The 13976-nt window shown below is 36.8% G+C and overlaps 1 protein-coding gene across 5 annotated transcripts in view; it reads left to right on the top strand.

Moving 5' to 3' along the window:
* GRM8 (glutamate metabotropic receptor 8) overlaps positions 1–13976 on the top strand; it is a 314502-nt gene that overhangs the window by 236719 nt on the left and 63807 nt on the right. For all 5 annotated transcript variants that reach the window (XM_064702748.1, XM_064702745.1, XM_064702749.1 and 2 more), the window contains one exon: positions 10496–10632. In XM_064702748.1, the coding sequence (XP_064558818.1) occupies positions 10496–10632 (137 nt within the window). The remainder of the gene's footprint in view (positions 1–10495; positions 10633–13976) is intronic.

Below are 13976 nucleotides of genomic sequence, written 5' to 3'. Positions count from 1 at the left end.
ATTGGTCATAATAAGCTTGGTCATGTGAAGCTTGGTTAGGGAAGAAAATGGCATTTAAGTTTCAGGTGTCTGCTAACTAAATGCTAATGGACTAATGTCTGTTACATAATGACAATCCCAATGAGAAAATGTTAAGGACGCAGATGTGTCTTGTTTGAGAAATCTTAAATTATTTATGTTCTTTCAGAACATTCTTATAGCTAATTGCTTTTGGCTGTGGATTTGTACATTGAGTATTGGATTTTTTTGGTAAAATAACTACATTGCATATACGCCTTAAATGGAAAATTGTTTTGTTCCTTCATTCTCTCTGCAATCCCTTATTTCAATTATGATTATGTGACACTGGTTTTGTTTGCTTGTTTTGTGTTCATTTTTATTCTAGCAATATATCATATCTGGAAAAATAATGGAAGCTTAGAAAAGAAGTAACAGAATACCTTAGAAAAGAAATAACAGATGTCAGTAATGATCTCTGAGAACTATGGCTATGGTCTAGGACTTCCAAGAGCCTGGAGACAGAGGAGCAAAGTCACAAATAAAAGCTCTCTTGGCATTGGCAGAGCAATCATTGTATTGCGGATGAAGCCTGTTAGCTGGACCATTTCCCATTTTTTTGACACTTTTACAATTACTCTAAGGATGGTTATCTTTAGTCACCAGTATGCTGCCTCACTCCCCAGGCATCTGTTACCTGAGGCAAAGAACTTTTATTTGCTTTTCACTGGCCTCAGGAACCTATTAACACAGAGGAGTTGCTTGAGAGACTGGACAAACTCTAAAAACATTTGTCCAAAAGCACCTAGAAATATAGATGGCTCTTCAGATGCCCACTTTTTCTGCAGACAGCCCTTGCAGCTTAACTCGTTCCTGCACATCACAGTCTGCACTGATTCCTGTAGTGTGTGGCTTTCTTTGATCATCTTCCTTGTATGAGCCCCACTACCTTTTGGGCACAACTTTCACTGAGCTCCACATTTCCCTTCTCTCTTGTGTTTCCATAGCAGGGGGATTCTTCTGGAGCTGAAAGGAAAGAAATCTTTCTTTCCTGAAACTGTAGATGCACTTGTGAGTTACTAGTATTAACAAAGTTGTTTCCTTATCTGAAACACTTTCTCTTAGTGTCCTTCGACTCCTGAAGTTCACAGAGGTATGTATGTATCTGCTTGTAGTGTTTCCATCCTGGCATGAAGTAAATGCTCAGAGTGGAGTCTGAAATGGACGGCTGAAACTCATCTCTGCCTTCTCACATTCAGTACATGCAAGCTAATGAGAAAATTCTGGTATCATCTGAAAGGCACTCTGTCAATTGTCAGCTTGATAGGCTCTTACCTGAAACCTGACAAAAAATATGCAGTCAGCAGCGCTGAAATAAGTACATCTTTCTGGGAGTAGTAAAACAAAACCAACAAAACCCATCCTAAACAACAAAACCACAACAACAACCTTCCCCTGCCCCCCAAAAAATAAAAGGAAGGAGGACTGAAGCACAACAAAACCCTAACCAAACAGTGCCACACAGCAGGAAAAATGGAACAAGTAGGAGAAATAGGATCATTGATATATCACAATAGTTAATGGTGAAGACAGATATGGTCAGGGTGCACCCAAGCTCTTTATGCTGTATAGTTCTCAAATATATCTTGGTGAGTCCTTGCATACACTGAGATAAACAAATTATTTATGGTCAGAAGACAATTATTCTGTGTTTCCTAGCTAGAGTTTTTGGTAAAAAAATGTTGCGTAGTATCTTGGACAGTCCCGAATGTCCTCAATCTCTTTTGATCTCTTTGAATGGCTTTATATAGCGACAGCTTCTTGAAAGAAGTTGTTTTTTATTTTGCCAGAAGAATCATGACAATAGAAACAGTATGAAAACCCTGTTAATCTGGGAATGTTCCCATAACATGGTTGTGTTGCTGGGGTCTGCAGGTGATCCTGATTTAATAGAGAAATTCATGTCTACTTAAAGTGTATTCATTTTGGTAATTCTAAAAAAATTACTTGTGGTTGTATTTGTGGAAAAAATTCCTCACACTTTCACTCCCACTTATGTCCCAGCATATGTGTCAGTTACTTTTTTTTTCTTTGTTTTTTTGTGTGGAAGATCATAATCATGAACTCTTTGCAGAGGGACTACAAGAAATGTGCTTGCTACTACTTGTGCTGAAAAATATATTTAAAAAAAGAAAAGAATGCCCAACCACAACATTTAAAACCAAAACATGCACATGTACTTGATAATATCCATTTTCCACCCTAGATTATTTGATACTCTCCAGTCTATAATACTGTGCAAACAAAACTTTATGCATCTATTCACACATTTTTATATGAGAAACCTAACCATCCTCTTATAACTTCCTCTTTCAGTACAAGCTGTTAGCTTGTACTAGATAATGTCATATCACCCTGCTACTATTTTAGTATGTTACTACAGTAGTCTTTATCTCTCAGTTGAATTTTATACCATGTGTTGATCTTTAGGGGATTGAGTGATCTGTTCCCATTGCATACAATATCCGTTCCCTGAGCCTGTTGGCTTTTTTGACTTGATGGATTCTTCAGCTGTAAAACTGAATCAATCTTCTCTGGCTCAAAATATATGCTGTAGATTTTAAGATGAAACCTGTCTCTATGGATTTTTTTGAGTACAGAATAAAAAGAAGCACTATTCTTTCAAATATGCTGGCAGCACTGAGCTTTTTGGCTACATGTAGGGAACAGCAAGCTTTTTGTCTCACTCCTTCCCTCCTCTCTTCTCCTCAAAACCTCTCCCACGTGTGGACAGAGCCGTCTCTTTTGCAGAGGTGAAAGGAACAAAGCTAAAGTGGCAGGAAATGTTCAAAGGGGCTTGCTTTCTGTTCTTCAGTAGCTCCTTCCCCATCAGAACCTCATTCATCACATTCTTTTCCTGGGATTGGTGGATGCTTCTGACAAGGCCACAGTGATAATTCCTGCCTGGCTGGAGCACCTACCTGTGAAGTAGCTCAGCTACATCTCCTAGCCCTCCCTGCTGGCAGTGGAGGAGGGAGGGTCACTCACACAGCATTGTCCCACCGCTGGGAGGAGAGGTCACGGCACAGCCTTGCTGAGCAGAGAATGGGCTGAGTCCAGGCTCGGAGGCACAAAACTGCCTGCTCAATTCTGTGTCACCATAGCAAGTGATAAACTGGTGTCGACCAATTTTCATTCTTTATCTGGCAGAATTCAAAGTTTAATCTGTGATACAGTCATATTACAGGTATACATATTTTCTGATAGTAGACTCAAGGTGCTGTAAGGAGAGGAGCTAGAGTTCTGTGTTTTCATATTCTGGGTTAAGTTTTTTGTTAGAGAGCAAGAACAAAAATGTCACCACTGTAGTATATTTGCTGAGAGTGGCCAATAGCTGATTCTGGGGAAGAGCATGTAGAGAACAAGGAAAATGTAGATGAATTTTTCTCCTATATATACTTCTTGAAGCTGTAGCTGAAGGACTGCATGAACCAGAGTTTGCATTTAGATCACTACTTTTAAAACCCACTGTTACCCCAACTAATTAATAATGGGGCAAATTGCTTTTTACTGCTCCTATACTGTTGATGGCTAGAGTTCAGTCTCATCTCTGAATTTTATTCATTTCAGGGTAGGTTTTATGATGCACATCTCTGTGCTTGATGTGGGAAGAAGCTCTAATAGATTCTGTAAGAAAAAAGCTCTACTTGGTATTTGTAATTTTAAATACCATGGGCTTAAGGTACTTGCCCTGGCTGATGTTATACAAGAGTGGAATGAACTGTTCCTTTCACAGAAATACACAATTTTAATTTTTTCACTATGCTGAGGACCAAGACAACAAATAAATTATATGCTTCTGTGCAAAATCACAGCCTTAGTTCTCATCCATCAGCTTCAAAAATGTAAAGTTGTACTGCCTGAACTAGAATTCATTTATATCAGTTTATTTCAATACCAAATTGTTTACTTTCTCTATAAGCCTTGCAAAGGGTACCACTATAATTTGTATTACATATACCCTAAATCTGTATGTAATTCAATTCTTGCAGTACTCCTAGTTTCTCTTTCTATTTTGTGCATTCATACATGAACAGCCAGAATTTGCCCTGTGGTAAGTAAGATAAATTGCCTAAACATGGGCATCAAATGCCATTTAAGATACCCCAGGGTATCCATCTGGCCTCCAGCTGCTGCCTCAGAAAGGCACAGATTCTCTGTCATATGCAGATTCTGCATATCCGTGAGGATGTATCCAGTATCTTAGGATATTTAAAATGTCAGTAAAGGTCTGTATTTAATGCAACTGGATGAAAACTTGTTTTATTGTCCTAATCTTGAACTGAAACATGTAGGCTAAGCATTAAAAGAAGGTTTTTCAGATTTTGAATAAGTGTAAGACAATTGTCATTTTATATTTTAGTAACCACATTGCTCATTTTGCTCATTGTTTTAAAATGTCTGCTGGGTGGAGATTGGGCAGATAATGGCTTCATTTGTTACAAACCTCACATAGCTTGGTACACTTTATATTCTTTCTCTGACAGCCTGACATTCACGAATTAACTTTTGCTAGTTTATAATTTTGTGATTAGTTGTTTATAATTTTCTGTGGTTTTTTTTCTATTAAATGTTATAACAGCCTGTATTTACTCTTTCCATTTATTCCATTTCAACCTTCTATTTAATTTGTCTCACTGACTAACATCTTGCTTAATTTTTCTTTATGCATTTTTCTTCTCTAGGAACTTTTGGTACTGAAAGTTCAAATGGTTAATCTCTCTCTTTTTACTTTTCTGAGAACAATTTAATTAATATACATCTCTGTAGTACTTTTTGCTTTTAAAACCTACTTAGAATGAAATGATTATTAAAAAAAAATCTGAACCCTTAATTCTAGTACCTGAAATTATTTGCACGAATTAATGAAATTAGAGTTGATCCTATAAATCTGAGAAGTCTTTCCATAAAGCTGAATGCTAAGAGATGGTGCATAGTTAATTAAGAGATAGTTAAGAGGTAGTTAATTGTACTACAGTGCACTACATAGCTGCTTGACTTCCATTCTCCTAAGCCTACCATTGAATCCAGGATTCCTTCTTTAGATTCATAGCAGATAAAGTAGTTGATGTGAAACAGCTCTAAGGATGAAGACTCAGCTTAAGTAATTATAATTTCAAATTTAAAAAAAGAATTTAATATAAATTCAAAGAAATACTATTTCATAAATAAAAGATTTGTATCTGGTATCACACTTTATAATGAAATCTGCCCCACTGGAGTTGGAATATTCTGTAAATGGCAGTTGTGAGACTTATCAGCACAACCACTTTTCTACACTTTTGTCAATGTGCTGAAGTAACAGGGCCTCACAATAAATAAAATTTTAAAAGATTTTCATGTAAGAGGAATCCAAGTGTGTTGATTGAATTAAAAAAAAAAAATAAGGCTCAGTGCTGTTCTTAATTTAGGAACTTTCGTATATTAATAATTTTTATATCCACTTGGCCGGTACTATACATGAACTTGTGGTTTACAAGTAAATCTACTTCTTTTCCACTTCATGAAATGTAAAGAAAATTTCTCTGGAAGGCATTGGCCAAGTGCATGCTGTAATCTCTCAGGGATCTAATATTCTGCTCTGCAGTGCGATAGGAGATATTTTAGAATAATGTGAAATGTAATTTGACAAAGTAGGCACATGAAGGATTAGGTAGTTGCTGAGCAGCATCTCAAGAATATCAAGGTACATGTTTTAAGATTTCTTCAGCAGAATGTGAATTTTTAGGCCAGTGCACAAATACAACAGTTGCTTATCAGAAAGGGTCTTCCTTGATATCTATGTAAGGCATTGAAAATTTAAAAGGGTCCATCACAGCCTTGAATCAGACTTAAAAACGTCATATATTTTACGTTTTTTCTTCTCTAATTTTTCTGGCTATTTCAACCTGCATTTTGAAAGGCTCATAAACAGCTGAGGTCACAGGAACATTCGGAAATGTCTGGCTGAGGTGCTAATTTAACACCCAGCGTTCTTTAATGATGATTGCTGCAAAGTGGGAAGGAGGAGGGAGAATTTCTTTCAGTACCAGAGTATTACCTTATACCTAAAAATTGTAAATTAGTCCTTTGCTCAGCAAAGGATACTTCTGAAACAGATCTCAAAATAAGTTAGAAGCTATGGCTTTATATTAAAAAACCCCAACCCAACCCAAACCAAACTGAAAAAGATTGGTATGAAGGAGAGATGAAGAATGTAAAAGCTCACACATGATTTTCCATAGTTAGCCAAGCTTATTATGTAGTCTGGAAATTCTACCAGGTACTTTTGTTCTAGACATCCAGAATAACTTAAAAATTTAGTTAAAATGGTGACATATTGAATACAATTACCTGAGTCATTCATGAGCTAAAATTACACAGGCAACATAACTACATGTAGAATAAAATATGAAAAGCTCAAAGACAAAGTTCCTTCATTTCTCTTTAAATGATTAAATTGATCATTTATAAATGATCAATTTAATAATTGCTTTAAAATATTAAATGATTGCTTTAAAATTATTAAATAATTAAATAATTGCTTTATTAAATTATTCCTTTAAAATATTTTTTAAATTTAAATCAATGAAATTAATTCTAAAAAAGTACCCTGCTTTCTCTGTTTTCCATGGTGGTCTAAACTAGCAATATAGGAACATTTATCTTAAGCAAAAGTAGCATTTTTCCTATAATGGTTTCCAATGAATGTTGTTCCCAAATGAAGGTAGCCAAGTTCATTCTCTAGTGTAAATACCCTACTCAAGAACTGTTTGTTGTGGTTTCCCGAAGTACTTTTTATCTAAGCTGGAATTTATGTAGTCCTGGCTCACTACCTCAGGTCTTTGTTTTATTCTGTGTTACTTTCTCTCTACAGTGTGTTAAATTTAAATTTTGCAGGTAGACCTCAATGATTAACAAGAGGAGCATTTAAATTCTGTCTTAAACTTGAACTATGATGCAATTCCCTGCAATGGCAATGATAGAGTCTATGTGGCAGTACCAGATACCAAGAGTGCTCAGTTCTGCATATCTGGTTGTCACAAAAAGAGACACTTGTATACTTCCATGACATTTGTTTGAGTGCCATATACTGAGTCCAAGGCTTCCTCCTCATGGCTGCCTCCATGAGATTAGTTGTTATGGCCAGCTACAGTGTTTCTCCACATGATTTATTATTTGCTCTCTCTACAGTGTTAATCAGTTTTTCTACAGAAGTATGCACTTCAATTTGATGGACTATCCAACAAAGTGTATTTTCTTGGAAAACCTTTTCAATTTGAGGACTATCCATTCCCAGATGCACTCTTCATTTAGGTCATTCACCAGGGTATATTTTTCTTCAGATGAGGTTAACATTTTTAAAGAATATTAAATAACCCTTAATAGTTTGTTTATAACCTTGAGGCATCTAGTTTGTCTTACACTTTTGTTCTGTCCTTCCACTTTCAAGTCTTCTGCTACCATCTTGCAGTCATTATTTTGGAAACCACTGGTCAAATCCACAAGTTTTCTTCAAAAGCCTTTAACTTTGCTTTCCTGGTTATGCAGCTAATGGTTTATTAGCACAATCCAGTCACGCATGCCTCCTAGTTATAGTTCATTAAATATTTTATTCCACAATGGAATGTGAATATAATAAGACATGGATTAAAGCAATAGTTTCCTTGTTAACAGAATATACAAGTTATGGCAGCATTGCTAAAACAGTCAAATATACTTTAGAGCAGGCATTGTGGCTGTTACTGTACTTTCTAAAATCTGCTGTTTAACAAAGTGATAGTTTTTTTTTTCCTCAGTGTTAGGGAGTGTAAATCTTCTGTAACTTATTCCAGCTTTTAGCAAGCCTGATTTTATTAACTTGACAAAGGTTGTTTGACTTTCGCCTCATGGGAAAAATCTTGCTGGACTCAGTTGGAGAAGCTGCTGAATTTAGCAAGTTGCTATGTCCCTGTTGATTGTGGTGCTCAGCATGAAATGCTGTTGTGCTCTAGCTGAGAACAGCACTACACCAAAAAAGAAAGGTAGTTTTGGTTTGGACTACTCAGTCACTTTGTAGGTGTGTTGTGGATTAACCCCTGCAGCTGAGCATCACACAGGCTTGATCCTTCCCCCACCATCTGGACTGGGACAGAACTGGAAGGGTAAAATTGAGAAAACAGATGGGTTGAGATAAAGACAGTTTAATAAGTGAAGCAAAAGCTGCACACATAAGCAAAGCAAAAGGACTTCATTCACCATGTGCTATGGGCAGGCAGGTGTTGAGTCATCCCCAGGAAAGCATCACATATAGAGTGAGTGACTTAATGCCATCTACCCAAATGTCCCCTTCTTCCTTCTTCTCCAGGTTTATATGCTGATGTTTTATGGTAGAGAATATCCCTTGAGTCAGTTGGGGTCATCTGTCTTGACTGGTCCCCTCCCAACTCCTTGTGCATGCCCAGCCTCCCCAGTGGTGGAGTGGGATGACAAGCAGAAAACACCTTGACTCTGTGTAAATGCTGCTCAGAAATAGCTAAAAAAATATCTCTGTGTTGTCAACAGTTTTTAGCACAAATCCAAATCAGAGCCCCAATCAACCTACTATGAAAAAAATCAACTTTATCCCAACCAAAACCACCAGAAGATATTTCTAAAGCCAGCCAGATGTTATAAGCTCACACTCTTATTGCTGAGCATTACAATGTTTTAAGTTCCAATTGGTCTTAAGGTATACCAAGAACATTTCCTATCTGTTCATAAAAATGACTAAATGACTGTGTTTCCATGACATCTTCAAATGCTGCTGAGTGAAAAGATGAATTCTATTGTTTCTATACAGTAATGTTTTGAAAGTTACCTCCATAACTATGAACCAACACCAGCTGAGTATGTGTTTGGTGGGTGGAAGAAATTTATTGCATTAACCTGCTGTGTGAGCAATGAAGAATAATTTCATTGCTTGAAAGATTGTATACTGGGATTTTTCTTGCCCTTCATTCTGTCAAAATAATTGGGAGCAAAGCATGAGGAGTGTTCCAAAATTTTCTGTAGAGTCTCTTCTATCTTCATGGGGTCTTAAGTCTTTACCACACATAATTTTTGATACTCTTCTTCCATGGTTGCTCACGTCCAATTTTTGCAGCCAGAATTTTTCTGGCAGAACTGTGAAATTGGCACAGTATTTAATGTGCCACTTGTCACTCTCAAAACACTGTTTATTTCACTGGATATCAATTTTATATGAAAGCTGTTATACAAAACAAAATGCTTTAGAGAACAAAATACTTTATGGGAGAGAGACAGACAGACATACAAGAAGAATTTATGTTGAAATCTTGGAATTTCAGACTGCTCCTACTTCTACCTGGACAGGTACTCAGAATTTCAAACTTGTTTTTTTTTCATTCTCTGGAAACCACTCACAGTGGACTTAGTGCCTCTAGGTGGTACAGTGTAGGAATTTACTGTGAACTGGCTATTCTTTTCTTGGGTATTTACATGGAGAAACATGAAAACATCATGGGGGCATTTTTTGGTGGTTTGGGTTTTTCCCCCAGAAAAGATAAATTTCATCTCCAGTCACCGAAATAGAACATTAGCATACTTGAATTTTTCTTCAATGGACCTCAACGGTAAATATGATTCACCTATAAATAAAAATTTGGGGAAGGGGAGTACCTTTTGAAATGTCTCTGCAGGAGTGCAGGTCCTTGATGTCACCTTGAGGGAATCCATCAAAGTGTGTTCTAATTTGGCTGGTCTGGTTGCCAAGGTAGATGTGTAGTTTTCAATCTTTGAACATTTTGTTGATCGAATAAGAACAGTGTCGATTTATAACTTTTGACAGCTTCAGCAATGGCCTTTTCTGTCAGGCAGTGTCATGTATAGAGGAGAGAGCAACAAGCACAGCTGATGTACTTAATTTATTTTGATAAAATACTTTTTCATAGGTGGTCTGTTAGAAACAGCGTACTTACTCTGACACAATTTAAACATTTGCATCTCAAGGTATTTTATGAGTATTGGTTCTTAAGTTGAGGATATTAACAATATTTTTGTACTTAACTGGGAAATTTTCAATTAAGTTCATTACAAGATTGCTGTTTTTTGCCTACTGGCAAGTATACACATCCTAAAGTGAAATTATGTCTTTCTTCATGTCAAAAGAAATTTCTTCATTTCTGTTTTATCCTAGAATTTCCTAACGTTCTATAATACACATAAAAACACCCTCAACCAAACAACCAGAGAAAAAGACAGCAAAGTATTATATTTTAAAATTATTTTCATAGAATCATAGGGTAGATTTTGTGATGATGATAATATCATACATTTTGTTTTGGGGAGGTTTTTGAACTTATTATCATGCTATATTTGCATTATGAAGAACCTGTTCAATTTCTAACTAGAATTTTTTCCTTAATGTATATTTTAAAAATTCTTTTAAAGGTATTTATTGCTTTTAATATTTTTTCAGGGAGTGCTGGAACACCTGTTGTTTTCAATGAAAATGGAGATGCTCCTGGACGCTATGATATTTTTCAGTATCAAATCACCAACAAGAGTACTGAATACAAAGTAATTGGTCAGTGGAGTAATCAACTTCATCTAAACGTAAGTACACTGTTTCCCTTAGTATTGTCCTGCTGAAACTGGCTGCTCATGGCTTGGATGTTCACTGCTCACTGGGTAAAGCACTGGCTGGGGGGCCAAGCCATCCAGAGATGACAGTGAATGAAGTTACGTCCAGTTAGCAGCTGGTCACAAGTGGTGCTCTCCTGGGGTCAGTACTGGATCCTGTTTAATGTTTTTATCAATGATCTGGACAAGGTGATCATGTGCACTGTCAGTAAATTTGCTGACAAGACCCAGGCTGAGCAGGAGTGTTGTTCTGCTGCAGAGTAGGAAGGCTCTGCAGAGCACTCAGGACAGGCTGGATTGATTGCCATGGCAAATTACATGAGGTTCAATGAGGTGAAGGGATGAGTCCTACACTTCGGTCACAGCAACCCCAGCAGTCTGGGGGAAAAGTAGCTGGAAAACTGCCCAGCAGAAAAGGTCCTGGGAGTGTTGGCTGACCCAGCTGATCAGGAACCGGAGTGTGCTCAGATAGCCAAGAAGGCCAATGGCATCTTGGCTGTATCAGAAATAGTGATGCCAGCAGGACCAGGGCAGGGACTGTCCCTCTGTACTTGGCCCTGGAGAGGCTGCAGTTGATAGAATCAGAATCGTCAAGGTTGGCTTAAACCTCTAAGGTCGTTCAGTCCAACTATCAATCAAACACTGCTAGGACCACCACTAAACCATGTCCCTAAGGCCACATCTACAAGTCTTTTCAATATATTCAGGGATGGTGATTCCATCACTTCCCTGGGCAGCCTATTCCATTGCTTGATCACCGTTACAGTGGAAGAATTTTTTCCTGTTATGAAATCTAAACCTGTCCTGGCACAACTTGAAACTATTTCTATCACCCTGTGAGAAAAGACTGACCTCCAACTGTCTAGAACTTTCTTTCAAATAGTTGTAGAGACCAGTAAAATTCCCCTTGATTACTACAAGATGTTGAGGGTTTGGGGCATGTCCAGAAAAGGGCAATGAAGTTAGTGAAGGGTCTGGAGCACAGATCTCGTGAGAACTGAATGAGGGAACTGGGCTTAGTTATTCTGTTAGGTAGAAAAGGAGTTTCAGGGGAGAATTTACTGCTCTCTACAACTACCTGAAAGAAAGAAGTGATGGGACAGGTGAAACTACTGGAAGTTGCACAAGGGGAGGTTTAGATCAGACATTAGAAAAAATTTCTTCACTGAAAGAGCAATCAAGCATTGGAACAGGTTGCCCAGGGAAGTGGTCACCATTGCTAGGGGTATTGAAAAGATGTGTAGACATGGCCTTTAGGGACATGGTTTAGTGGTGGATTTGGCCATGTCAGGCCAATGGTTAGACTTGAGGATTTACATGTCTTTTCAACCTAAATGATTCTGTGGTTCTACAAATCAGATTATGATACTGACATTGGAGAATACTAATTTGAATATTAAATTATTTTAAACACTTAAAAATATTATTTATTCTCTATCAGTTGGCAGAACAAAGCACTTCCCCTCTGTTCTTGAGAAGACAGTAAAAGCTTGCACAATAGGCTGAATAAAATTCTTTATATTTTCAAGTCAGATGGGTTGTGTAGTTATCAGCTCCTTCAGACGATATTTTCAAATCATTTTATATATGTTATTCCTCAGAGAGATTAATAAACTAGGCAAGGAAATAACTTTTCCTTTAAAAAAAGACAAAATGATGGGGGCAGGTAAATTGCCCAGGTATTTCAAATAATATAAGAGGATGGAAATGTATTTCATAAAAGACAAGTTTGAATTCTAACCGCTTCTGATTTAGTTAAAACATAGGGATGATGAACTACTGCAATAAAAATATTCCTTGAATATAAAGGGAGACTTAGGTGTTTTTCTACATGAATAACTAGGATTTGTATTGTCCCTGATTACTTCATAGCAGAAGGAATAAAAAAACCACAATTTGCCCATCTTTAGATGGTGTTTTTAATTGCTGTCTTAATCTCTTTTGCAAGTTTTGGGGTAGTTAGATTCCATTTGTGCATGGAATTATATTTGGGTTGAAAATTGCTGTCCTAACAAAATTCAGAGGATATATTACATAGATTTGTATGACAAATAGGCATCAAGGTTTAATTTCAGAAATTTTTGGGTCCAAGGTACTTTCTGGAAGAAGATGTCTTCATGTAAAGAGAGAAGAAGAAAAATGAATTTAATCTCTTTCTTTATTAGATTTGCAATATACTTCTATTAGCTGTTTGGGTACCTCTGCAAATACCAGTGTTGCTTTGCTAAAGGCTGATGAGAAGGGCAACAGTGTGAATTGATGAGTAGATACACCAAAGCAAGTTTATGCAGTGAATGCAATAAAACCACAAAAAAGGTTTCAAATATCTCTGGTTTTCCATGTGAGAGGTTCTTGATGAAGAGTTACAAAGACAGTGTAGTAAATATTTACAAGTTACTCCCCTGTTCAGACTATTTTGCAATAATTATCTGAGTGCTATCCACAGTAACACATATGATAGCTCCCTATTTTCATCCACAGCAGTTAAACCACTATAGCATATCTACAATTTAATATCCGTAACTACTTGTCAGGGACTCATTTATTTAGTTATTCTGTCCAAATAGAAAAAAAGCTTACCAAAAGAAGCCACGTGTTGCAGATTGTGTGGCAGTGTTATTTCCCTTCACTAACATGATATCTGTGTGTTGGAGGGCACAAAAGAAAAGAAATGGTTAAACAAGTTTAATATTAAACATTAGTTTCTGGAAAAACTACAGTTATTCTTATCATAACTATTATGAATACATTCCAGATTTTGATAATTGCTACATTTTTCTGAAAAGTTAGTATTTATTAATTCAAAAACTGATACACACATTTTGCACAAATGCTACTACTAACATAACAGTTATATAGTAATATCAAAAAAGATGCTGAAAATTTTGCTTCAATTTTAGTTTCTTTATGATCTGTCCTTTTTTACGTCCCCCTAGACTTCTAAATTTTTCATTAAGCCTGTAGTTTTTCAGTCCCATTATTTCTGCCTCATGTATATGTACTCGAGGGAACACTGAAATATGATTGGATTGATGGGTACTCATACTACTGAAACCACATTGTGCTAACCACACTGACCACAAATCTAACTGGAAAGGTTTTATCTAAGCATTCCCTCATTACCTCTCATTAGTTAAGGGTGTGTTGAATGTTGTTTGGCTCTCTTTTCTCACCACCATGAGCTCACATGCTGAATGCATTTGGTTTTTCCAGCTCTCAGGCAGGCTCTGTCCAGCATGCAGAGCAGTGAAGATACGGGTGTGTTGTCATCTTATTGCAGGGGTTCCATACTGTTGTCTCCTTATCACAAAAGTTTC

Source organism: Zonotrichia leucophrys, chromosome 1A (assembly GCF_028769735.1).
Source record: "Zonotrichia leucophrys gambelii isolate GWCS_2022_RI chromosome 1A, RI_Zleu_2.0, whole genome shotgun sequence".
In the NCBI taxonomy this organism is placed as follows: domain Eukaryota; kingdom Metazoa; phylum Chordata; class Aves; order Passeriformes; family Passerellidae; genus Zonotrichia; species Zonotrichia leucophrys.
The sequence above is the reverse complement of the archived record's forward strand: the minus strand, read 5'-3'. Positions and strand labels throughout refer to the sequence as shown.